At 37.5% G+C, this 27,858-nt stretch overlaps 1 protein-coding gene and 1 long non-coding RNA gene across 3 annotated transcripts; both read left to right on the top strand.

Annotated features, from left to right (window-relative positions):
* Positions 1-1,447: 1,447 nt before the first annotated feature.
* On the top strand, positions 1,448-5,844 carry LOC125788962 (uncharacterized). The gene is made up of 3 exons (XR_007429922.1): positions 1,448-1,495; positions 2,863-2,927; positions 4,861-5,844. It is a non-coding gene; the product is annotated as an uncharacterized LOC125788962 (long non-coding RNA).
* Positions 5,845-15,002: 9,158 nt separating this feature from the next.
* LOC125788956 (uncharacterized) lies at positions 15,003-26,505 on the top strand. 2 transcript variants are annotated; one of them, XM_049472925.1, is made up of 6 exons: positions 15,003-15,215; positions 17,988-18,052; positions 22,364-22,729; positions 23,019-23,057; positions 23,168-23,200; positions 25,305-26,500. In XM_049472925.1, the coding sequence occupies exons 1-6, from the start codon at positions 15,187-15,189 to the stop codon at positions 25,400-25,402; spliced, it is 630 nt and encodes a 209-aa protein (XP_049328882.1). In that variant the 5' UTR covers positions 15,003-15,186; the 3' UTR covers positions 25,403-26,500. The 2 variants fall into 2 exon arrangements, with proteins under 2 accessions (XP_049328882.1, XP_049328883.1); XM_049472926.1 differs by lacking the exons at positions 23,019-23,057; positions 23,168-23,200 and having other exon boundaries at positions 25,305-26,505.
* The last annotated feature ends 1,353 nt before the right edge of the window (positions 26,506-27,858 follow it).

Genomic DNA, 27,858 nt, shown 5'->3' with positions numbered 1-27,858 from the left:
AGGCCTACTTGTGCTGAGGCGGCCAGGTCATCCGCAAAGTTGAGGTCTTTAAATTGTGTGAAGGACGTCCACTGGATTCCAGTTCTTGTTCGACCCGTAGCCATCTTAGTTGTTGAGTAAACACCCCTGATTCACTCCGGTTTTCACCTCAAAAGCATCTGTCAGTTGTCCTCCGTGGACTACTTTGCAGGTCAACCCGTCATATGAGTTCCTGGTGATGTTAACTTTCTTGGTTGGTACTATCATACCCACTTTTATCCACATTATAAGTCAGAGAAAATGATTTATTTATTTTTCCTCGTGCAGCAGAGATCAGCAGCTTCATCTGCTGCTCAGAGTTCTGATGAAACCATGAAATCTCATAATCTGTAGAGATGCTGCAGTGCAGGGTGATGATTTCTCCAGGAGACACAGATCTGAGATCAGCTGAGATCTCCTGAAGAACACAGAGTCTACAGATACCTGAAAAAGGTTCTCCAAGTGTTCTCCATACATTTCTTTAAAAGTTCTAAAAAAAAGTTACCCAAAAGGTTCTTCAAGTTTGCTTCATAAATTTGATGTGTGGGGGCATATTTTGAACTATGAATCAAAGCCCACCTGTTAGGGATAGAGATATTTTGGTGGGGTTTCAGCATTTTTGTATGCTACTTTTTTTCTCTCCTCTTGTGCCTGATTAGCAGTGTAGGAAATAAGGTCCTGTATATTTGATCACTTTTTCTCCTGTTTTTGTTAAAGAGGGAAATAGGCTAAGAACTGTATTTAATTTCTTTTTTTTTTTGGAAGTTTAGTTCTTGTTCTGAACCCTAGTTAATTACGTTTTGTTTGATATGTTGGGCAAACAACTTATCCCTGAAGAAAAATAAAACATTTAGGCTTGTATATTTCTGGTTGCGGGTGTTCTTATGTCCCTGTCCCCTAAAATATTAGCTGTACACTGATTCCACTGCAGCTCAGGTAGTAGTGACTGTATATCACTGCATGTATACTGACTTACAACAACATTTGTCACAAAATACCGGTAAATGATGCAATGCGCTCATTTGCATATTGATTGACAATTGGTCAGTCAGTCCTTTCCAATCTCTTACTCGCTGTATAAGATAAACTAAGCTATAAGAAAACAACTATATTCAAATAATGAAGTTAAATTATATGCAAATCCTATTATATCTTGACAGAATGCTGTTAATTTATGCATTTAAGTTTTCAGACACGATATTATATTACACATATTAAACTTGCATAGTGCCTCTTAGCTCTTAGTAGGAAAAATACACCATGTGCAAGAATAAAAAAAATCAGGGGAAGAGAGGGGGAGAGGAGCTCATGAGCAAAGAAAAAGAGAGAGAGAGAGAGAGAGATCAGGATCTGCAGAGCTGATTATAGAGGTAGTCTCCGCCCCTCTGGTGTTTGTATTACATGAGTCTGACCTCTTTCAGTTTCCACAGAAAGGTCTTAGATCGTGGCTGTTCTACTCAGGCTGTTGCAGTATCAGGTAAGACCAGCTACACCACCTTAAACACAACACCAACACGCACTCACTGCTGCCTGCACTAGTTAAGGTGGAAAGGTATGGTGCTAGGAAAGTGAGGAACTGATTCAAGCCTGACTGCCGCAGTATTTAAGGTGGAATAATGGAACATATGGATACTAACTCAGCTCAAGAACTTCAGCAGAGGTTTAGGTTTTTTTTTTAAACCTTAGATTTTTTTGCAACATCGGTGCGTTCATGAAGTTATAGTCTTAAGTGCGTATTAAGATGCATGCAGCAGAAAAACACTGCAGATGCATGCTCTCTATAGGATAAGCAAAACAATGCAAATTAAAATAAATATATATATTTTTCACTTGTGTTGTTTTAATAGTTTGACAAAAACACTTTTCAGATTTTTCAGAAAATACATTTAACTCCTACATTCTCACAAATTAACTGTGAAGCACTGAATGGGACCTTTTTCCAGTTTTTGCCTTAACGGAAATATTTTATTAGGCTGTGCTGTAAAGTTTTCATGCGTTCCGATAAACTTTTACATGACAAGGATTATTCCTGAATACACAGTGTGACAGAGCTTAATGCTTCTACATATCCACTACTAGACAACATATTTTAAAATAATAATGTATTTTTAGTTCTTAGTTTTGTTAAACCAAAACTACTGTTGGCTGCAGCTATAAAACAACAAAACTAACAAAGTAGAATTCCAGTTTTACAGCTTTTTAAAAGGAAACATTGCAGCATAAAAGTCATTTGTCCTGTAGATAAACAGCACAGCCGGTCATTGTTTATTCCTTCCTTCTCTTTTGTTCTGCTTCACTCAGTGCTTTTCCTAAATAACTCATCCCACTTTTCTAGCATTTTTTTAAATTTTGGGGAGGGAAAAAGGAAATGTGTGTGAGCGAGTAAGTGTGTGTGTGTGTGAGAGAGAGAGAGAGAGAGAGAGAGAGATCCACAGGAGCTATGCAGTGACTGTTGTGCCAAATGTTTTATGCAAAAAAAATCCACAATCAACATTTTAAGAATCAAAAGGAAAATAGTTTATGTTGTAAATTCAAAAGAGAAAAAATATAACAAAAATATATTTTAAATATACTTGGTTACTTTGTTATTCTTTGCAATTATTTGAAAATTATTTCAGTTTGCATTTAGCCAGTCTTTGCTTTCATTTTTGTGTTTTTGTGGAAGGTCACTGGAACTTGTGACCTCTTAAACGCTGTAATGGAAAATGCTCAGAGGACATTTTCCTATCTTGCAAGGCACACTTATTTACATTTTAGACAAAGTGGAATTTGCTAAGGGCGAGGAGGTTTTACATAAGAGTCAGCATTTGACTGTGGCTGTTTTTCCTATGTCTTTTTCATTAGTGCATACTCCAGTGCCATGGGCATCATTCTTCAGGAGTTTATCCTAATGCTTGTCATCTCTACAGGTAAATGACCATCTATCTATCTGTCTATGAAAGCATGTTATGTCTAGATATCTAAATGATCTCATTAGACACTGTTTTTTAGCACAACAGGGTGCAAAATGATTTGCACTGCCCTAGAAAAGGCTTTAGGCTATGTTCACATTACAAGCCACATTGTTCAAATCTGATTTAGTCTATCTTGTCGGTTCACATTCACTGTAAATGTAAGTGATCTGTATCTGTGTGTAATGTGAACACAGAATCTGTTCCTGAATCGTCTCACATGCTGCACATTGATACCTGTATAAACGTCTCCTTCTTCACCAACAACAAAAACCCTAATTTTAGAGAGAGGAGAGACTTGTAGCTTTATAAAGGGAAATGGATGAGTTAGCAGCTCATATATGGAGCATCTTTTGCTGGAGTGGAGAGTAAACAGCTGGTCTGAAGTTCATGTTCAGGTCCAGGAGGTGAGAAAAGGACAGGCGGTTTGCTTTTGCTGTTTTTGCAGCTATAGCTGCACAGCTGCACCAAGAGATGTGTGGGTATGAGAGACAAGCACGTAGAGCTAATGGTAATGCGTAAAAAAGACGCATGAATTCTGATTTGACCGTTCACATTCATGTCTCATATCCGTGGATTACAAATGAAGGTGATTCAAATCTGATTAGAAAAATTTTGAATTTGGCATGTTCACACAGCCATGAAAAAATCAGAAAATCTGTGAGAGAACGTTGACTGCTACAGGCATGCCTCTACAACACACTCAAAGACATTTTGCCTTAAATGCCTTTGACTCAAAGATGATCATTGGACTAATAGAAACAGGATGGTCTTTGGATAAATTGACCATCATCTAGACCATCCCTCAGCCAGCCACCATCACCTTTATTTGGAGTGTTGTCATGATTGAGAAGCCCTCACTGCTATGGATTAAACCGTGGCATCTTTAGTGGCGTATCCAGGTTCTGTTTGGGATTTAATGATGGTTGAGTTTGAGTACAGAGGTCTCCAAGTGAGCGCTTTATTCCTGCCTTTGAGGTGGACTGAAGAGTTCGCAGTGTAAACTGCATCTTTAGTGGCGTATCCAGGTTCTGTTTGGGATTTAATGATGGTTAAGTTTGAGTATGGAGGTCTCCAAGTGAGGGCTTCATTCCTGCCTTTGAGGTGGACTGAAGAGTTCGCAGTGTAAACTGCAGGTGTGATTAATGATCTGAGGAGCATCTGATACAGTGACTGTCGGTCACCCCTAGTAGTGATAGGAGGAACATTACTAACAGTGATCTCAGTGATGTGTGTGCAGAACATCAGATACATGTGATGCTGCCTCTCATGCAGAACCTCCAACTGCATTTTTCAGCAGGATAATGTTCACCCACACACAGCAAGGGTTTCTTTGGAACATCTCCACCAGATTGCAGCACTTCCTTGTCATGCCCGTCTCCAAATTTATCACCAATCCAGCATTAATGGAGCACCTGGGACCTTTAACCTATGACTGTAGAGCTACAGGATCTACAGGCCCAGTTGTAGCAACATCTGTGGGTAAATGTGCTGCAGGATCCATACAGAACCTGTAGAACCTCCATACCCAACCGTCTCAATCTCTTTCATCTTATATCCAGGATAGAGGAACCAACAGGGTCTAAAATAGAACCTCCTTTCAGTTACAGAACGGTTTTCCTCAATAACAGAGGTGGGAAGTCCTGATTCAGAAAGTATTTGTATTGTTGTAAGAATTTCCCACCACTGGGTATAACGATTACTTGGTTACGTGTAAATGACACCTTGGTAACGCCTTAACCAGAGGCTTTTTGGAAGCCATCAGCAAGCTTCTTTTGAATTTTCTTATACACAAAACTGGTTCAGTTGACTTGAGTACTGAGTTTCTCTGGGGATCTACCTGTTTTACAATGTCCTGAGCTCGTTCTTTCTTTCCCCCCGGTCTCCCTAGATCAGACGGAATTGATTGCTTCACTATGTGTCCTGGATGCCCCTTCTTTCCGCTTGCTAGTTGCATCTCCTCTCTGGTGTCTGGCTTCACCATCTGGAGAGAAGACTCTGGGTCCTGCCCTTCGCTCAAATTCTGTCTCCTTCAGGCTTGTTTCCCTCGAATTCTCTGACATATTCATTTCACTATGTGCTTTTTTTCCACAAGGTCGCACTTTTTTATTCTCAAGTCTCCAATCAACTTCACATTCTAACCCTCTTTCTATCAAACAAAGCAAAACAGACCAGTTTGGAATAATAATTATAGTTTACCTGTTCAGACTTCTTCCTCTTTCAGTCTTTACAAACCATTCCTGCACTACCTTCTACTCCCTCTCTCCCGAGACGCTCACCCGCACGAACACCTGTTTATCAGCGAATCCGGTTCCCCATCACCATATTCACTATATTCACTTGAGCTTACCTCACCTTACAGTTCAGATTCTCACCCACTGGTGCCCCAACATTTACTACAGTTACATCTGACACTTGTGCACAGCCCACAAAATCCTGGCTTCTTTTTAGTTTTCAGGATATATTTTTATTCGTTTGTTCATCATCCTCTGTTTCGTCACATTGTCTTCTTTTGGAGGGACCTGGCTTGAAAACTATTTCAAGCTGTACTGAACTCTGCCCAAAGCAGCAAAGTGTTGCGAAGAATTAACAAACTTTTAGGCTATGGACAATGCCTCAATTACATGAGCTTCTCCCCCTAGTCCTTTATATACATTACCTCCCAGTTGTTTCTCACCTTTGTGACCAACTACCTTGCAACTGCATCCACCCTGTCACCACCCTCATCTTCATCACTCACCTAGCATCTCAAACCGTACTGAACTGTGACCAAAGGCACATAAATCAACAAAAAAATACCATCCATTATAGCAAAATTTTTGTTTGTTTAGATCTTTAAAGTGATAGATATTTACTTTTCTCTATTTTGCGTATTTTTCAGGCTCACTTTCTGCAGAGAGTCGGATCTTCATGACGGTGAAAGTTGACAGATCAGCTGTTTTGCCGTGTAATTGGAGAACTAAACTCGACAATCTGGCAACTGACCAAAGTCCTCACATTGAGTGGAGAACGTTTTCTGAGACGGTGTTTGAACGGCTGGGTGAGGAGCAGTTTCAGGGTGAGGGGTATGAAGGTCGGATTGACGTTCCTGAAGATGAACTGAAGAAAGGAAACTGTTCTCTGGTTCTGAAGGACGTCAAACTTGGAGATGCTGCAGTTTATGAGAGTCACCTGCTGGTGAAACGAACGAAAAGATCCCTACGGTCCAAACGAGTCTTTATCCAGAGCGTGGAGCTCTCAGTAGACGGTAATTTAATTTAAATGTACTACAAATTTTCAATTTGTTAGCCAGCAACTAAGATCTATTTGATTTGTCCAACCGATCACGAAATTTTGTTGTTCCTGGGCTCCCCCCACAGGTGGGGAGTGTAATTTACTTTTACTTCACTGCAGTAAATACAAATCACACTTTAATCTACCCCGTCATGGTTCAGCAGTTTTGAAAAATGACTACAGTATATGAAAAGAAATGTATAAAATATTTACATGACTATTGGGTGGGTTTTTAAAGTGTATTTTTTTTTTGTTTATTTTCCCAAAGATACACCTGAAGAGATTAATAGTGCACAAGATAAACCAAGTGAGTAATTATTTCATTTACTTTATATACAATATTACATAAAGTAATTTATGTTTTTTGTATGCTTCTGCTGCAAAATTCCTTATGTGTATGTTTTTACTTTTATTACAGATTTACAAGCAAGAGGAAGGTCGTTTCCATCAAGTGAGTCAATATCTTCTCTATATTTATCTTTATTGAATAGATGTAATCAATACAGTTCTTCTGTTCATGGTCTAAAAGCTTTGTAGATGATGGTAAAATAATAAAAAAAGTCAATCTGCCGGACCAAACTAGCGCTATGTTCATCAGCAAATAAATGCAAACTAAATTAGATTTTTTCATCAAATCTATATCCAACATTGGTCTGAACATTTCATGCTCCTAAACTGATGCTCACGCACTGAAGAGCTGCAGCGCTTCAAATGAAGTTTCAGTTTCATTTTTATCTTCTCCGGTTTCCAGTCTGCAGCTGGAAGTATCACTGAGAATGCATTCAATGCAGCTTCATGTAAAAACAGCATGTTATTAGTTTTCGTCCTTGGTTTTGTTAACCTTCCTTTAAAGTTTTCGCTTTTTTACTTTTGATTCTGCAGCAGCAGAATGTAGCTGCACTTGACAATTTCATTATAGATAGATAGATAGATAGATAGATAGATAGATAGATAGATAGATAGATAGATATTTTACAGCACTGGCGTAGAAACCGGGGTGAATGGTGGGGCATGTCCCACCCAATATCAAAAATAGGTGGATTTATGGCAGAAATTGTTTTAGAAATAAACTTTTATTTTAAAAGCAAAATCCGAAATCTGCACCCCCGCCATGAAAAGCACCTCCTCTCGGAAGCGTGTTTCTAATTAAAGTTAACTAAATCAGTTTTCTTCACTTTTATCAAGAAGATGTTGCATACACGTTGCAGAAAGGGGGTGCTTTTCCTGGCAGGGGTGCAGATTAAGACACTATACTATTGTGCTGAATTCAGCACCCCTGCCAGGAAAAGCACCCCCTCTCGGGAGAGTCTGGAGGTGATTTTTCTTTTTCCTTATTTTTTACGGGTCAGCGTAGCTTAGAACAGCATCTTGGGTATTTCCAGTTTTTAAGTAAAGTTAAAGCTGCGTGCTACCGAGAGAGAGGGTGCTTTTCCTGGCAGGGGTGCTGAATTCAGCACAACACCGGCTTTACACGCGAGATCAGTGATGAGAGCAATGAATCACAACAATAACAATACAACAATATAGTGCAGTAAAAATTACTTTTGGGTAATGTCTTTTTCTGGTAACAGTCTGGAAGAGTTTGGGTTATCTAACGTTTGTATTAACTGCTACCTAAAATATCTATAAAATGCAAAACTACATTCTTTTAATAAAAGATCAACATTGTAAGAAGTGATTTCAGTAAAATAAAACAAAAACACAGGACCCAACGCTACAGAGTTGCAAACTGTATATATATCAGATTTTTTTGTATCTCATATTAAAGAGGAAAACATCAGGTCTGAAGAGAGGCTCTTTTAGTTTTTTATAGAGAATTCACATGGTGCACGCCGCCAAAATAACACAAGCAGTGTTTGTTTCTTCATCATGAGACAACTGAAACTCATGATTACTGACTGCTGATACTATCTGATGAACTAACCTCGAGACGAGATGTACTCTAAACATAAACTTCCTCATCTGCTGTAAACAAGTTTGTTGTTTAATTTACCACAACATGACTAAGATAAAACTTTAACTCTGTGAGAACTCCCCCTTCTTAGTGTGTGACTATGAAAATCTCATAATGTAAGAAGATGACCATGAATTTTGAAAAAAAAACAAAAAAAAACCAATAATTTTGCATTACAGACGAGTAAAATTAAACAAGAGTAAAAAAGCAAAAACAAAACTATTGATTTCTTTCTCTGTGTTTTTACATTTTAAATTAATATAATATAATTTTTAAGTCCAGCGAACTTAACAAGTTCATATACATATATATGTATTTATATTTAAAATGAGGATTTTCCTGAAATTATATATTTTATTCACTCAAGTACTGTATACTACAATTGGTTTTAGAAAGAATTACATAATTAATATTATTCCTGCCAACTTAAACCACCAGATTGTGACAGAAGCCAATAGAAAAAAGCTGCCAATAACTTACTAAACTTAGTTATTATAAGTTGGTTCAACTCAAAGATCTCAGTTTGAATAGTACAGTATATGTGCACACAAATGTTCAACTAACTCTAAATAGTATTGAAAAGAGTATTGATTAGAAGTATAAAAACTATTGATTTCTTTCTGTTTTTTTTACAGATAGCAGTGGAGTGATAAATTTTCCCTCACCGATCATCACATTCACCATTCTCACAATCATACTACTGTTCATGCAATGCTTTATAGACCCTCTCTGATGGATCGCCACCTTGTCGCGGTAGAGAGGCTTAAGAGGTCTGACGATCCTGAGAGCTGGTCTGTCTTTCACTCAGGGCAAAAAGGTTTAAGGGTTCAGATCCAAACTAAGAGCGATCTACCAACAGAATTTCAGTAGAGAACAATCTGTGGAGTAAGTGTTTATTATCTCAAACACATTACATCATTACAATAAAAACAAACAGCAGTTTTACAAAACGCAAAAATAAGTTTTCCTTAAAACAACATCTCCTAATCTCTACTCCTCATCTAATAGAGTTTAATAGAGTTATTTATTTCTAGTTCTCATCATATTAAACATCACCTGGTTTGGTAATAAATTGGTAAATGTGGTGAATCAGGTGAGCTGCTGATGGAACTGAATATAAGAAACACTGTCACAGTTTAGCCCGTGTCTGTCTCGTTGTGTCTCCCTCTCCTGGTCTATTGTGCTCCTGCCCCTCTGTTTTCCTGTCATGTGTCCCAGCCATGTGCTATTGTTGTGTTTTTGTCCTTGTCTCCGCCCTAGCCGTGCCCTAGCCATTAGTGCTGTAACCTCTTGTCTCATTTGTAACCCCGCCCCCTTGTTAGCTCCCACAGGTGTCCCTTATGTTTGCCTGTATATAATACCCCATGTGCTCCTTGTTCTGTGTCGTGCTTTGTTTGATCTAGTCCTGTTTCTCTGTCAGAATCTTGTTTAGTTGTGTTTTTTCGCCTTTGAGCCTTTTTGTCTGCAGTGTTCTGGTTTGTTTTCTTTAGTTTATTTATTTGTTTGATTATTTTGTTTGTTTGTTTAAGTCTTTTTCTCATATCCTCTTAGTTCATAGTGTTTTGTTTTAGTTACCTTTTCTTTATACTATTTCATAGGGTTTTGCTCTTTTGTTTATTTTCTTGTTTAAATGGAAAATAAAACTAACTTGCATTTGCATCCGGCCTCCTCCTCTCCGTTACAAACACATGCTGGCTGAGGAGCATCCAGGAGAAATCTGGAATCTCTACACTTTGTTCTTTGTTGAAAAAGAGATTTGAGCTGTTTTTTTGTATATATAGATTCATCATTATTTGTTTATTCTTTTTCCTGACCTGTTTCTCGGCCCTTTCCTCTGTACTGCTGTAACCTTGTAAATTTCCCCACTGTGGGATTAATAAAGGATTATCTTATCTTATCTCACAGGATATAAACATACTTATAGTTAAAAATGAGAATTCCTTCTTACATTTTACTGTATCAATGTTTATTTGCATCTGTTCAAAAAATAATGTGTTGCTTTTTTATCAGGTAAAAACACTCATATTGCTGAGATAAATAGATTAATGTAATTTGCTTTGATGCCTAAAACCTTTTCACAGTACTGTATATATTTGTATTTATTAAACTTTGTATATATATATATATATATATATATATATATATATATCTTTCCCTACAGGTTGATATACTTTGCATTGTTTTTTTTTCCCCTAGGGCAATTTCCCCGCTATTGTAAAGCTGTATGACACATTGAAAAGAAAAAAAGCTTATAAAAGTTTTAAATCCTAGTTTGGCAGATTAATTATATTTGCTGGGTTTATTTTCCTATTTTTCTTCATTCTGTAATATGTACAAACCCAAATGTCTACATCTTTCATATGATCTTATTCTATTTTTTTAAATAAATAAAAATTTGTCCTGATATTCTTGTCTTTGCTGTTCTGTTTCTGCAGAATGTTGCCTACGGTCTGAGATCATGTTCATGTTCTGAGCTGTAGGTAATTATTAGTAAATTATTCTCTTATAATTATATATAGTCTCTGTTCTTAGTGAGAGTTTTTGTAAAATCAATGTGGCAAAACTCATAAATAATTTTTATTAGATGATGTACTGTTGTATATATGGAAGGTACGAGTTCACAGAGACAAGACGTGTATATTTTCCTATTGCACATCCCAAATCTGATTTTCTCACCAGATCTGATGCCAATTTTTAGGCTTCAGCACGTCTCCAGCATCACAGGAGCTATCAAGTAGTTCCAGTGTCTGCAGCTCGGTTTATCACTGAGAATTCTCACTGTATATAGCTCACTGTAAAAAGAGTACGATAGGGGTTCCGAGTGATCCAGCAGTCTAAAGTGCTGGCACTATGTTTGGGAGATTGTTCGCTGGTTCGAATCCCAGTCATGCAGCTTGCCATCAGCTGCCGGAGCCCTGAGAGAGCACAGTTGGTCTTGCTCTCTCTCTGGGTGGGTACAGTACAGCAGATGGCGCTCTTTCCCCTCATCACTCCTAGGGTGATGTGGATTAGCACAAGGCTGCGTCTGTGAGCTGGTGTATCAGAACCGAGTCGCTGCGCTTTCCTCCGAGTGTTAGCGCTGTGATGCTACTCGGCAAAAAGGTTCAAAAAGAGGCGGAGTCTGACTTCACATGTATCGGAGGAGGCATGTGCTGGTCTTCTTAACCCTCCTGGTGTTAGAGCATCACTAGTAATAGGGGATATAGTGAATGCGTGGGACAATTGGGCAGATAAATTGGGGAAATTAGAAATAAAATTATTATAAAAAAAAGAATAGTTTTCAGACATGCTTTGCATTAAATCTTTGAAATTTCCAAATATTTCTAAATATTTCTGTAATCTCATTCTCGTAAATTGGATATGTATCAGATTTATGTACCACATATTGAATCAGAATTCAGTGTGTTTTTGTTGTTTACACACACATATAACCAAATAGATTGGATTCTGGTCACTTTTACCTGCTGTGTGAATGCAGCCTAATTACTCTATTTGATTTTATAGTCTTTATAGTGCACTGTTAAGGAAGCAGGAAGATATTCAGGACATTTAATCAAACAATTAATGCACGTCGTTATATTTAAGCAGGAAATGTTTAGGTTGTAAAAGAAGGAACTGATTAAAATGAAAATATTACAGAACAAATGCGAAGGGGAATTTTCTTGCTACTGTAAAACAGTGTGTAATTTAAATTCCAGCTTCCTTGTGATGCAAAAGGAAAAAGAACAGATTAAACAGTTCAAGTTTGAGCAGATAAAACATGAAATATCTTGGGTTTATACTGATACTCTGCAATCAAATTAAAGACAAAGTAAATGCAAGAAATGCAATTAAAAATGCGATATGACAGCTGTTTTTTTAAACACCTGCTCCTGCAGGTTTATTATATGTGTTATTATATTGCTTCATTTCAAACATGCTTAAACCTGTAGCTTCATTTAAAGTTCAGGCTTCAGTAGAGGTAGATAGTAGTAGGACTCTGCTAGTGCATCAATAAAAAGTACCTTTATTTCAGTAATTTAGATGAAACTCAGTTGAAAATGTGAAACTCATATATTATATAGATGTATTAAACACAGAGTGATCTATTTTAAGTGTTTATTTCTTTGGAAGTCAATGTAAAAAGAGTTTATTTCAGGTCATTTTGAAGAGTTTCTATTGGTCCATTCATCAAGAAATTTTGCCACAGTGTAAGAGACAGTTTGTCTGTTCAAATTATGTAGTCATTTAAAAATGAACAAAACTGGAGATAAGTGTTTTTCACTCTGAAATGTGTTTTTGTGTTTTAACAAGTAACAAATAACAAGTTCTATTACCATATTAAGTATTCAATAGCTTTTTTCAGGCTGTATTTTTAAATACTTGCTCAGTTCTTTATAATGCACAGTACACATACACAAATCACCATCTGATTACTGCAACTGCACTGGTCCTGCTTGTACCATCCCTACGTTTAATTTAAGTTTCATACATTTTCCCACAAGAATAAAGTACAGAACAGGCTGTAACGACTTCTACTCATCCTGTGGTTCAGGAAATCAGGACAGGTTTTTAATGGATCACTCGTATCACTCCATAAAACACTAGTGCACACTAGTGCTAGGAAACAGCTTGGCTTGGTGCTGTATCTAACCAGAAAACAAACAAACAGTGATAAAGTTTCTGCTGGTTACTGACTGGAACACAGTGACTCTCAACTCAACCAACTGAAACCTTGAGAAGCAGAGCATCACACTCCAGAGCTCTTCTCAAATAACTTCTCCGAGGGCCAAACATGAGAGTCGCTATTTCCCGTTTCAGTGATTATTCATACAAATAATTGAGCTCACACACAGAACCGATCCTGTTCTAGTTTAAAGGATGAAATTTCTGTACTTTCCATTCTTTTCAATGGGACAAATTTGATTTTACCTGCAAGAATCATGCTGTATTTTATTTCCCCATTGCAAAAACGACACATAAACACTGGTACCGAATGCTGGAAAAACTGGGAACTAAAACAACTGGGAACGGGCAGGAGCGGGCATTAACTGGACTAAAATAAGCGTGAACGTGTGGTAACAGGACTAAAACAAGCGGGAGTGGGCAGGAGAAGGTGATAACGGAATTAAAAGAAGCGGGAGCGGGTGGTAATAAAACTAAAACAAGCAGAAGTGGGCAGGAGCAGGCAGTAACAGGACTAAAACAAGTGAAACTGGGCAGGAGTGGGCGTTAACAAGACTAAAAACAGAGCTCACCTGAGTTTTAAAGAGAATGATGAGCAAGAGACACTCTGATTGGTTTATTTTACATTACACCCAAAATTGACCACACCCATGATTAATTAAGAGAATTAGTACATGCCTTTTGTGCATTTTGAGATGCACAAGGTGTACTTTTCCTGTTTTTATGATAGCAAAGACACCCTGACACGCCCTAAATCAAGCTGCATGATGCGCCACTGATTGATGCGCTATAGATCACTAAAATAAGGTCTTTAGATTCTGAGCTAGTTTAAGCTTCTGAAGGATGAGATTTAGACAGATTTAGGGCTGGATATTTTTGCTGCATGTGATAAATCCTGACAGCCATGGGTATAGAAACAGGTTTTATATGGGGCATATTTGGAACTATGAATCAAAGCCCACCTGTTATGGATAGAGATATTTTGGTGGGGATTTTTCTATATTAATTATTCTCCCCTCTTGTGCCTGATTAGCAGTGTAGGGGATAAGGTCCTGTATATTTGATCACTTTTTCTCCTCTTTTTGTTAGAGAGGGAAATAGGCTAAGAACTGTATTTAATTTAACTTTTCTTTAGAAGTTTAGTTCTTGTTCTGAACCCTAGTTGATTACGTTTTGTTTGTTATGTTGGGCAAACAACTTATCCCTGAAGAAAATTGCTGCTTAAAAAAAATAAAACATTAAGGCTTGTATATTTCTGGTTGCGGGTGTTCTTATGTCCCTGTCCCCTAAAATATTAGCTGTACACTGATTCCACTGCAGCTCAGGTAGTAGTGACTGTATATCACTGCATGTATACTGACTTACAACAACATTTGTCACAAAATACCGGTAAATGATGCAATGCCCTCATTTGCATATTGATTGACAATTGGTCAAACTAAGCTACAAGAAAACAACTATATTTAAATGATGAAGTAAAATTATATGCAAATCCTATTATATTTTAACAGAATGCTGTTAATTTATGCATTTAAGTTTTCAGACACGATATTATATTACACATATTAAACTTGCATAGTGCCTCTTAGCTCTTAGTAGGAAAAATACACCATGTGCAAGAATAAAAAAAATTAAAAATATAACTTTTTAGTTGCACAAGTTGAATATATATATATATATATATATATATATATATATATATATATACGATTTAATGCAATTACTGAAAAATTAGTATTTTAATCTTTGATTTAAAAATATCTAAAGTCAGGGCTTTTCTAACGTTTTAATTCAGTTACTTCTGTTTAAGAGCGGCATGTAGGCAGGACTAACTACAGTAGCACATAAATGTGTTTAAACTGTTAATGTAGTATTGTGTAAAACACTTACACAGATTCAGCTTCACCGCTGTTCAGAAGTTTAAATCGCGCTACGTTTAACCGGTAGCACCGCAGTTTCCGCCTTCTTTTAACAGATCTGTTAAGGTGATTGGCTGCAGTAAAAAATAATGGACAGCTCGGTCTGTCTGAGGATTGGCTTAATAAAAAGTGATTGACAACGAAAGTGTAGTATCTGATTGGCTGCAGTCGAAAATGATTGACACATGCTCCGCCCTTTAGCCACGCCCACTGCGACTCCGTCCTGCAGCACTAACCTTCTCACAAAAGGAGGTGAGGAGCAGAGGAGAACAGAAGGAAAGAAAGAAAGGAGGAAAAGTAAAAAGGAGGAGAGGTAGAGGATCTGCAGAGCTGATTATAGAGGTAGTCTTTGCCCCTCTTGTGTTTGTACTTCCTTCAGTTTCCACAGAAAGATCAGGAGATCGTGATGTACTACTCAGGCTGTTGCAGTATCAGGTAAGACCAGCTACACCACCTTAAACACAACACCACCACGCACTCACTGCTGCCTGCACTAGTTAAGGTGGAAAGGTATGGTGCTAGGAAAGTGAGGAACTGATTCAAGCCTGTCTGCTGCAGTATTTAAGGTGGAATGGAATGATGCTAGGAAAGTGAGGAGGTAACTACAGGGTTAACTGCTGCAGTATTTAAGGTGGAATGGAATGATGCTAGGAAAGTGAGGAGGTAACTACAGGGTTAACTGCTGCAGTATTTAAGGTGGAATGGAATGGTGCTAGGAAAGTGAGGAGGTAACTACAGGGTTAACTGCTGCAGTATTTAAGGTGGAATGGAATGGTGCTAGGAAAGTGAGGAGGTAACTACAGGGTTAACTGCTGCAGTATTTAAGGTGGAATGGAATGGTGCTAGGAAAGTGAGGAGGTAACTACAGGGTTAACTGCTGCAGTATTTAAGGTGGAATAATGGAACATATGGATACGAATTCAGCTTCAGCTCAAGAACTTCAGCAGAGGTTTACGTCTTTCTAAACCTTAGATTTTTTTTGCAACATCGGTGCGTTCATTAAGTTATGTCTTAAATGTCTTAAATCTTAAAAAAGCAAAAAAATGCAGAAAAAATATTTTTTTCTGGGTTTTTCTGCTCTCTGCTGGTTTATTTCTGCAGATGCATGCAGCAGAATAACACTGCAGCTGCATGCTCTCTATAGGATTAGCAAAACATTTCTTATATATCAAATACGATGCAAATTAAAATATATATATATATATTATTTTCACTCTTGTTTTAATAGTTAGACAAAAACACTTCAGATTTTTCGGAAAATACATTTAACTCCTCATGCATGCTCACAATTGAACTGTCAAGCACTGAATGTTTTTGCCTTCATATTATATTTAAAATGATGCATTAACGTTAATATTTTATTAGGCTGTGCTGTAAAGTTTTCATGCATTCCGATAAACTTTTACATGACAAGGATTATTCCTGAATACACAGTGTGACAGAGCTTAATGCTACTACATATCCACTACTAGACAACATATTTTAAATTAATAATGTATTTTTAGTTCTTAGTTCTGTTAAACCAAAACTACTGTTGGCTGCAGCTATAAAACAACAAAACTAAAAAAAGTACAGTTCCAGTTTTACAGCTTTGTAAAAGAAAACATTGCAGCATAAGATTTAGAGCACTTCTTTGTTCAGCTTTCAGTTAAGTCAGCAGCTGTTGTTTACTCCTTCCAAACTACTCCTCCCACAGCATTATTTAAATGTTGGCAAGGGAAAGAGGAAAGGGTGTGTGTGAGCGAGAGAGAGAGAGAGCATGCCCAAGAGCTATGGAGTGAATTTTTTGCCAAATGTTTTACGTAACAAAATAAAAAATCCACAATCATCATTTTAAGAATCAAAAGGAAAAAGTTAATGTTGTAAATTTGAAAGAGAAAAATAAAGATAGCAATATTTTTAAATATACCTAGAGTTTTGGCACAGTTTTCACGGGTGGGCGGGGCTTAGAAGAAGGCGTTCCCCTTGAATCTCCATTGGTCAGCTGGTTCTGGACTGACGGTAAACTGAATCCTTATCTGAGACTGACCACACCCACCCCGCCAGCTTCAAAACATTAGTGATGTTCGATACCACCATTTTCCTTTCGGATTCGATGCCAATTAAAATTCAGGCTTCATAAAAGATATCCAAATAATTTATTAATTGGAAGTATGATTGAGGTTTTCTGCATTGAATGCTTACTATTTAGATTAAACTCTGCATGTAGTCTCTCCAATAAGAGAATTGGAGAATACAAACACTTGCTGTTTTATAATACTGGGAGACTCAAATTGAAATTGCCAGTAAAATGCGTAGTTAAATAAATAAAGAAATGCCACAATAATAGTTGACAACTTGAATATGTTCATTTAACAATTAAAGCAAATTAGACTGATATAATTTAATGACACCTAGTATATGTAATCTACTTTAGAATATCAATTAAATGATCAAATCTTTAGGAAACCTTACCTGAATAAATAATCTCAGTCATGCACATATTTTTTACTCTAAGATGAATTTTTTGTAGCTTTTTGTTGAAGCATGTATTTATTTCGCTACTTATTTCATAACCAAATTGATTTTGGAGCATAAAGATCTGGTATCTGAGGTATTGATATTTCAATATTGATCCGCGTATCACTGCTTCCAAACATGGCACAGTGAACGGGTTCCAGTGCACAGCAGATACTTTTCAATTAAGTTTCATACTAACGTTATGTTTAATGTTATATTTCTTAAGTGCTTCACTCTATTAAAAAGGTTCACTTTAGCGAGGTGTGCTGAATATTCATGCTTAAACTATGCTAGTTACCTAATCAGTGAGTTAGCTAGTTATTAGTTAGTGATTAGTTAGTGATAAGTAAATCTCATAGAGCCTTGTTTTATTCACTAGAATATAGAACAAATTTCATATGTTAAAAGTGAGAAGGGTTAACATTTTATGACAAAAAAATGTAACATGATTCAGTAACACATCTCAATAATAAGTCGATTATAAATGTTGTAAATTAAATACATCGTCCACAGCTGAGGATTTTACAGGGATGAAGTTTTTGAAACTTGAGCTGAAATGGAAAATGCTCGGAGGACATTGTCCTGTCTTGCGAGGCACACTTATTTACATTTTACACAAAGTAAAATTTGGGTGAGGAGGTTTTATATAAGATAGACATAGGAGTCAGCATTTGATTGTGGCTGTTTTTCCTATGTCTTCTTCATTAGTGCATACTCCAGTGCCATGGGCATCATTCTTCAGGAGATTATCCTAATGCTTGTCATCTCTACAGGTAAATGACCGTCTATCTATCTATCTATCTATCTATCTATCTATCTATCTATCTATCTATCTATCTATCTATCTATCTATCTATCTATAAAAGCATGTTAAGTCTTGATTTCTAAATGATGATGATAAAAAGGCTTTTAGACTACGTTCACATTACAAGCCACATTGTTCAAATCAGATTTTTTGCTTAGATATGATTTGTGTATCTTGACGGTTCACATTCACTGTAAATGTAATTGATCTGTATCTGTGTGTAATGTGAACACAGAATCTGTTCCTGAATCGTCTCACATGCTGCACATTGATACCTGTATAAACGTCTCCTTCTTCACCAACAACAAAAACCCTCATATTAGAGAGACGAGAGACTTGTAGCTTTATAAAGGGAAATGGATGAGTTAGCAGCTCATATGTGGAGCATCTTTTGCTGGAGTGGAGAGTAAACAGCTGCTCTGAAGTTCATGATTAGATCCAGGAGGTGAAAAAAGGACAGGTGGTTTGCTTTTGCTGTTTTTGCAGCTATAGCTGCACAGCTGCACCAAGAGATGTGTGGGTACGATAGACAAGCACGTAGCACTAATGGTAATGCGTAAAAGCGTAAAAAAAGATGCATGAATTCTGATTTGACCATTCACATTCATGTCTCATATCCGTGGATCACAAATGAAGGTGATTCAAATCTGATTAGAAAAATTTCGGATTTGGCATGTTCACACAGCCATGAAAAAATCAGATCTGAGCCACATTGAGCAAAAAAAAAAATCTGATTTTAGTCACTTTAGCCTGGTAATGTGAACGTAGCCTAATAAGCTACTTTAGGATAGTGTACCTCTTGGTGAGAGAATGTTGACTGCTACAGACATGCCTCTACAACACACTCAAAGACATTTTGCTCAGTTGACAGACTTAAAGATGATCATTGGACTAATAGAAACAGGATGGTCTTTGGATGAATTGACCATCATCTAGACCAGGGGTCACCAACCTTTTTGAACCTGAGAGCTACTTCTTGGGTACCAATTAATGCGAAGGGCTACCAGTTTGATACACACTCGTGAAATTACAAATTTTTAATTATATGTTATTATTAATAATTAATGACATTCATCTATGTGAAGACACAGATATCAATAGGCAACACTATTATTATAAATCTCTGCAAGTGTTTACATTTTATATTATATTTTAATATAATATTACATATTATATTACATTATATTGTATAATAATATATAAACTATAGGCTATCTCTAAGCTAATATTAATGTAATATAATCTAAAATTACATCAATGCAACTGTGATTTAAAAAAAAAAGAATAGCAACAAAAATGCTATTTTTAGACCAGGCCTGCGGGCTACTCATAAGGTCCTTGCGGGCTACCTGGTGCCCGCGGGCACCATGTTGGTGACCCCTGATCTAGACCATCCCTCAGCCAGCCACCATCACCTTTGTTTGGAGTGGTGTCATGATTGAGAAGCTCTCACTGCTATGGATTAAACCGTGGCATCTTTAGTGGCGTATCCAGGTTCTGTTTGGGATTTAATGATGGTTGAGTTTGAGTACAGAGGTCTCCAAGTGAGCGCTTTATTCCTGCCTTTGAGGTGGACTGAAGAGTTCGCAGTGTAAACTGCAGTTGTGATTAATGATCTGAGGAGCATCTCATACAGTGACTGTCGGTCACCCCTAGGAGTGATAGGAGGAACATTACTAACAGTGATCTCAGTGATGTGTGTGCAGAACATCAGATACATGTGATGCTGCCTCTCATGCTGAACCTCCAACTGCATTTTTCAGCAGGATAATGTTCACCTACACACAGCAAGGGTTTCTTTGGAACATCTCCGCCAGATTGCAGCACTTCCTTGTCATGCCCGTCTCCAAATTTATCACCAATCCATGCATTTATGGAGCACCTGGGACTTCAGCTGCAACCTATGACTGTAGAGCTACAGGATCTACAGGCCCAGTTGTAGATAGAGGATAGAGGATCCAACAGGGTCTAAAGTAGAACCTCCTTTCAGTTACAGAACAGTTTTCCTCAATAACAGAGGTGGAAAGTCCTGATTCAGAAGGTATTTGTATTGTTGTATGAATTTCCCACCACTGGGTATAACGATTATATAGCATGTTCGTACAGAACAGCTAATATTTGGTTACGTGTAAATGACACCTTGGTAACACCTTAACCAGAGGCTTTTTGGAAGCCATCAGCAAGCTTCTGCAGAATTCTGGTTATGTATTTGAATTTTCTTATACACAAAACTGGTTCAGTTGACTTTAGTACTGAGTTTCCCTGGGGATCTACCTGTTTCATGATGTCCTGCCTTTCCCCTCCTACTCTCCCTAGTTCAGACGAAATTGATTGCTTCACTATCTGTCCTGGATGCCTCTTCCTCTTCTCCTGCTATTTGCATCTATCTCCTCTTTGCCTCTTTGCCTTTGTCTTCGCCGTCTGGGCATCTCCCTGTCTGCTGAGAAGACTCTCGGTCCTGCCCGTCGCTCAAATTGTGTCTCCTTCAGGCTTGTTTCCCTGACATCTCAATTTCACTATGTGATTTTTTTCCTCAAGGTCGCCAATCAATTTCACATTCTCGGTCCGTCTAACCATCTTTATATCATCAAACAAAGCAAAACAGACCAGTTTGGAATAATTACTCCAGTTTACATGTTCAGACTTCTTCCTCTCTCTGTCTTTACAAACCTTTCCTGCACTACCTCCTACTCCCTCTCTCCCGAGACGCTCACCCGCACGAACCCCTGTTTATCAGCGAATCAGGATCCCCGTCACCATATTCACTTGAGGAACATTCTCTCCCTCAGCGGTTTAATCCTAATTATTTTCAGCTCAGAACTGGATCAGCCACCACAGCTCCACCCTAAAGCTTACCTCACCTTACAGTTCAGATTCTCACCCACTGGTCCCCCAACATTTACTACAGTTACATCTGAGACTTGTCCACAGCCCACAAAATCCTGGCTTTTTTTTTCTAGTTTTCAGGATATATTTTTATTTGTTTGTTCATCACCCTCTGTTTTGTCATGTCTTCTTTTGGAGGGACCTGGCTTGAAAACTATTTCAAGCTGTACTGGAACTCTGCCCAAAGCAGCAAAGTGTTGCAAAGAATTAACACAATTTTAGGATATGGACAATGCCTCAATTACATGAGCTTCTCCCCCTAGTCCTATATATATATGTACAGTGAGGAAAGTAAGTATTTGAACACCCGGCAACTTTGCAAGTTCTCCCACATAGAAATCATGGAGGGGTCTGAAATTACAGAGCTTAAACAATTCCTGTAGTTTTTCACCAGGTTTGCAGGTTTTCACCACACTGCAGCAGGGATTATGGCCCATTCCTCCTCACAGATCTTCGCCACATCAGCCAGGTTTTTGGGCTGATCGCTGAGAAACACAGAGTTTGAGCTCCTCCAAAGATTTTCTATAGGGTTTAGGTCTGGGCCACTCCAGGACCTTGATACACTTCTTACAGAGCCAGTCCTTGGTTATCCTGGCCGTGTGCTTTGGGTCATTGTCACGTTGGAAGACCCAGCCATGACCCATCTTCAATGCTCTAACTGAATTATTGTTCACAAAAATTTGCAATACCTGACCCCGGTCATCCTCTACTCTCCTTAATACAGTGCAGGCATCCTCTCTCATGTGCAGAAACACCCCCCGCACCCCCCCAAATCATGATGCTCCCACCCCCATGCTTCACAGTAGTGATGGTGTTTTTTTTGGATGGAACTCATCATTCTTCATCCTCTAAACACGGCGAGTGGAATTAAGACCAAAAAGGTTTTTTTTTTTTACTTTCTTCCATGACTCCTCTGGATCATCCAAATGGTCCTGGGCAAACTTAAGACAGGCTGGACGTGTGCTGATTTAAGCAGGGGACTTTAAGCATGACTTTAAACTATGACCTTTCTTAGGATCATTGATTTGCCACGAGGTGAGATCTTGCATTGAGCCCCAGTTCGAGGGAGATTGACAGTCATGTTTAGCTTCTTCCATTTTCTAATAATTGCTCCAAGAGTTGATCTTTTTTTTACCAAGCTGCTTGGAAATTGCCCTGTAGCTCTTTCCAGCCTTGTGGAGGTCTACAATTTGTTCCTCACCTTTGTGACTAATGACCTCGCACCCACCTCCACCCCATTACCACCCTCATCTTCATCACTCACCTTAGCTGAACTCAAGCCATACTGAACTCTGGCCAAAGCTTCATGAATCTGAGTTCACGCAAAATTATTGTTTGTTTAGAGCTTTAGAGTGATAGATATTTACTTTTCTCTATTCTTTGTATTGTCCAGGCTCACTTTCTGCAGAGGGTCGGCTCTTCATGGACGTGAAAGTCGGCAGATCAGCTGTTTTGCCGTGTAATTGGAAAACTATACTCGACAATCTGTCATCTGACCAAAAACCCCACATCGAGTGGAGAACGCTTTCTGAGACGGTGTTTGAGCGTCGGGGGGAGGAGCATTATGAGGGGGAGGGGTATGAAGATCGGGTTGATGTTCCTGAAGATAAACTGAAGAAAGGAAACTGTTCTCTGGTTCTGAAGGAGGTTAAAGCTGAAGATGCTGGAGTTTATGAGAGTTACCTGCTGGTGAATCGAGTAAAAAGAGCTCTGAGTTCTAAACGAGTCTTCATCCAGAGCGTGGAGCTCTCAGTAGACGGTAATTTCATTTAAATGTACTACAGATTTTCCATTTGTTAGCCAGCAACTAAGATCTATTTGATTTGTCCAACCGATCATAATATTTGGTTGTTCTGGGGCTCCCCCTACAGGTGGGGAGTATAATTTACTTTTACTTCACTGCAGTAAATACAAATCACAGATTAATCTAACCTTTCATGGTTTAGTTTTGAAAAATGACTACAATATATGAAAAAAAATGTATAAAATATTTACATGACTATTGGGTGAGTTTTTAAAGTGTATTTTTTTTGTTTATTTTCCCAAAGATACACCTGAAGAGATTAACAGTGCACAAGATAAACCAAGTGAGTAATTATTTCATTTACTTTATATACAATATTAAATAAAGTAATTTATGTTTTTGTATGCTGCTGCTGCAAAATTCCTTATGTGTATGTTTTTACTTTTACTACAGATTCACAACCAAGAGGAAGGTCGTTTCCATCAAGTGAGTCAATATCTTCTCTATATTTATCTTTATTGAATAGGTTTAATCAATACAGTTCTTCTGTTCATAGTCTAAAAGCTTTGTAGATGATGGTAAAATTGTAAAAAAAAAAAAAAAAGTCAATCTGCCAGACCAAACTAGCGCTAAGTTCATCAGCAAATAAATGCAAACTAAATTAGATTTTTTCATCAAATCTATATCCAACATTGGTCTGAACATTTCATGCTCCTAAACTGATGCTCACGCACTGAAGAGCTGCAGCGCTTCACATGAAGTTTCAGTTTCATTTTTATCTTCTCCGGTTTCAGTGTCTGCACCTGGAAGTATCACTGAGAATGCATTCAATGCAACTTCATGTAAAAACAGCATGTTATTAGTTTGTATCCTTGGTTTTGTTAACCTTCGTTTAACGTTTTCGCTTTTTTACTTTTTATGTTCCAGCAGCAGAATGTGGCTGCATTTGACCATTTCATTAGAAACATCGAGTAAACATTTGACACAGTAAATATTTCTAAAAATATTGGAACAGAGGTATCAGCATTGGCGTAGGAACCGGTGGGAATGGTGGGGCATGTCCCACCCAATAACAGAAATAGGATTTGTCCCCCCCAAAAATTATACCGCAGAAAAAGCAGAAATTGTTTTAAAATAAACTTTTATTTTAAAAGCAAAATCCGAAATTTGCACCCCCGCCATGAAAAGCACCTCCTCTCGGAAGCGTGTTTCTAATGAAAGTTAACTAAATCAGTTATCTCCACTTTTATCAAGAAGATGATGCACCCCCGCTAGGAAAAGCACCCTCTCTTGGAAGAGGCTGCAGGTGACGTTTCTTATTCCTTATTTCTTAAGAGTCAGCGTAGCTTAGAACAGCATCTTGGGTATTTCCAGTTTTTAAGTAAAGTTTAAGTAAAGCTGCGCGCTACCGAGAGAGAGGGTGCTTTTCCTGGCGGGGGTGCTGAATTCAGCACAACACCGGCTTTACACGCGAGATCAGTGATGAGAGCAATGAATCACAACAATAACAATACAACAATATACTGCAGTAAAAATTACTTTTGGGTAATGTCTTTTTCTGGTAACAGTCTGGAAGAGTTTGGGTTATCTAACGTTTGTATTAACTGCTACCTAAAATATCTATAAAATGCATCTATCTATAAAACTACATTCTTTTAATAAAAGATCAACATTGTAAGAAGTGATTTCAGTAAAATAAAACAAAAACACAGGACCCAACGCTACAGAGTTGCAAACTGTATATATATCAGATTTTTTGTATCTCATAATAAAGAGGAAAATATCAGGTCTGAAGAGAGGCTCTTTTTAGTTTTTTATAGAGAATTCACATGGTGCACGCCGCCAAAACAACACAAGCAGTGTTTGTTTCTTCATCATGAGACAACTGAAACTCATGATTACAGACTGCTGATACTATCTGATGAACTAACCTCGAGACGAGATGTACTCTAAACATAAACTTCCTCATCTGCTGTAAACAAGTTTGTTGTTTAATTTACAACAACATGACTAAGATAAAACTTTAACTCTGTGAGAACTCCCCCTTGTTAGTGCGTGACTGTGAAAATCTCATAATGTAAGAAGATGACCATGAATTTTGAAAAAAAACCCCAAAAAAACAATAATTTTGCATTACAGACGAGTAAAATTAAACAAGAGTAAAAAAGCAAAAACAAAACTATTGATTTCTTTCTCTGTGTTTTTACATTTTAAATTAATATAATATCATTTTTAAGTCCAGCGAACTTAACAAATTCATATATATATATATATATTTAAAATTAGGATTTTCCTGAAATTATATATTTTATTCACTCAAGTACTGTATACTACAATTGGTTTTAGTAAGAATTACATAATTAATATTATTCCTGCCAACTTAAACCACCAGATTGTGACAGAAGCCAATAGAAAAAAGCTGCCAATAACTTACTAAACTTAGTTATTGTAAGTTGGTTCAACTCAAAGATCTCAGTTTGAATAGTACAGTATATGTGCCCACAAATGTTCAACTAACTCAAAATAGTATTGAAAAGAGTATTGATTAGAAGTATAAAAACTATTGATTTCTTTCTGTTTTTTTTTACAGATAGCAGTGGAGTGATAAATTTTCCCTCACCGATCATCACATTCACCATTCTCACAATCATACTACTGTTCATGCAATGCTTTATAGACCCTCTCTGATGGATCGCCACCTTGCCGCGGTAGAGAGGCTTAAGAGGTCTGAAGATCCCGAGAGCTGGTCTGTCTTTCACTCAGGACAAAAATGGGTTCAGATCCACACTAAGAGCGATCTACCAACAGCTTTCAACACAAAGATTTTAGGAATTTCAGTAGAGAACAATCTGTGCAGTAAGTGTTTATCATCTCTGTAGGTACCCTAGCCAGCCAGTAGGTGCCCAATGCAAGCAACACCAGAAGAAGAAATAGGGGTGTGGCTTCACATGGAACAAAAGCATTCCTGAGACAGGAAGAAGGCCTCTTTGAGTTTGCCCATAGACAGGTAAACCAGAAGGACGAATCATTCCCAGAAGAGTTTCCTGGACGTCGTCAAAACCCTTTCTACAAGAAGGCTGAAAATTCCCTCCATCCAGTGAGGAGGGAAAACATGGATATTTTCTAACAAGAACATTTTATCTTTAACTTACTGTATCTTACATTTTACGTAAGTGTAATTTTATTTATGAAATCTGCAACTGTTTATGTTCTCTAAACTAAAACCTGGGAACAAACCAACCTATATTTTCTCTGCATGCAAATCTCTTTCTCTTTTCTAACACTGAAATGCAGCTACTGTATTTCTCTCTTCTAAAAATTAGAATCTAGCAATAGCTTTAAAACTGTCCTTTAAAATAGTCAGCTTCAGTCTCTTTGTTCTGGCTCAACAGAGACCTGAACAAAGGACAGCTGAATTCAGTTACAGTGGAGCCACGCTCCACATTTAAACTCAGCGCCATTTATCCTTTGTTCGCGTTCGCGCATGCGCGCACACGCACGCTCCACTCGCGCACACCGCGAAACCCCCCTTCCGTCTCTATCGCGCGCGCGCACACACGCGCACGCGCTCTCTCTCTCTCTCTCTCTCTCATACACACACCCTTAGCTAAATAACCATTTAGCTCTCATATTGTAAATATACTGACTGCTGTTTGTAAGATTTGTGTTTAGATTAGTTTGTGTGTTAATAAATGTCCATGTGTATAAATGTGTTGATTTCATGAATGCTGGTTGCTGCCAATAACCATATAAATGAATTCAATTTAAAACCTTCAGAATCTGAGTCAGCAATATCAGAATTTTAGTCATTGATTAAAATCCTGATATTGTGGCTTTTTAATTAATAACTTTATAAAAACAATTGTAGTTTTAATATTAATTAAAACTAAAATATTTGTAAGGTGCAAGTAATTTTATGAGACTGATTACTTAATGAGATTTATGCCACCAGCACCTACACCTCAAACACATTACATCATTAAAATAAAAACAAACAGCAGTTTTACAAAACGCAAAAAAAGTTTTCTTTTCTCTCCTCCTCATCTAATAGAGTTTAATAGAGTTATTTATTTCTAGTTCTCAGTTCGCAGTTTTTTTTTATAAATAGATTCATTATTATTTGTTTATTCTTTTTCCTGATTATGCTCAACCCCAGAGTTTATGTATCAGATTTATGTACCACATATTGAATCAGAATTCAGTGTGTTTTTGTCGTTTATACACACATGCAACCAAATAGATTGGATTCTGGTCACTTTTACCTGCTGTGTGAATGCAGCCTAATTACTCTATTTGATTTTATAGTCTTTATAGTGCACTGTTAAGGAAGCAGGAAGATATTCAGGACATTTAATCAAACAATTAATGCACGTCGTTATATTTAAGCAGGAAATGTTTAGGTTGTAAAATAAGGAACTGATTAAAATGGAAATATTACAGAAAAAATGCGAAGGGGAATTTTCTTGCTACTGTAAAACAGTGTGTAATTTAAATTCCAGCTTCCTTGTGATGTAAAAGGAAAAAGAACAGATTAAGCAGTTCAAGTTTCCATCCTTGTGACTGACCTTCATGTATTTTTAGTTAGTGACGATCTAAAAGCTAAAAATAGCATCTGTGTTTTCCCACCACTGTTCTGAGAACTGAAATATCTGAGATGTTATTGATGAGGAAAATATCCACTGGATTAAATATTAATAGGACTTTTCTTTATGTGGAGATCTGCGCAAGTGCAGCAGCCAGAACAAGCCGAAAATCTAGTGTTTTTGAGCATTACTGGAGTCAATCACCTCAAACTGTTTATGAGGTTTTGTCAGATTTTATCAGTGATGCATCTTGCAAATATGATGCCTCCACCCCCATGCTTCACTGTTAGGATGGTGTTTTGATATGAATTTGATACTGCGGTTTTAAAGAAATAGAGTAATGCATCTGTGCCAGGGCACCCAAGCTTTATTAGAGGGGGTAGTTGGTACTTCCCACTCACAGATTGGGTTACACAGTGCACCTGGCCCAGGTGTACCGTCTGATCCTGTTCTTATTACACTGTTTCCAAAACATTCCCATTATGTTCCCATCATTAGACTGGTTCCCAAAAAGCCAGGGGCCGGAGAAGTGAATGATTTTCAGTCAGTAGCTTTAACGTC

The sequence above is a fragment of the Astyanax mexicanus genome, unplaced genomic scaffold (genome assembly GCF_023375975.1).
Source record: "Astyanax mexicanus isolate ESR-SI-001 unplaced genomic scaffold, AstMex3_surface scaffold_31, whole genome shotgun sequence".
NCBI lineage: Eukaryota > Metazoa > Chordata > Actinopteri > Characiformes > Acestrorhamphidae > Astyanax > Astyanax mexicanus.
Note: the sequence above shows the minus strand (reverse complement) of the source record. Positions and strands in the feature narration are given on the sequence as shown.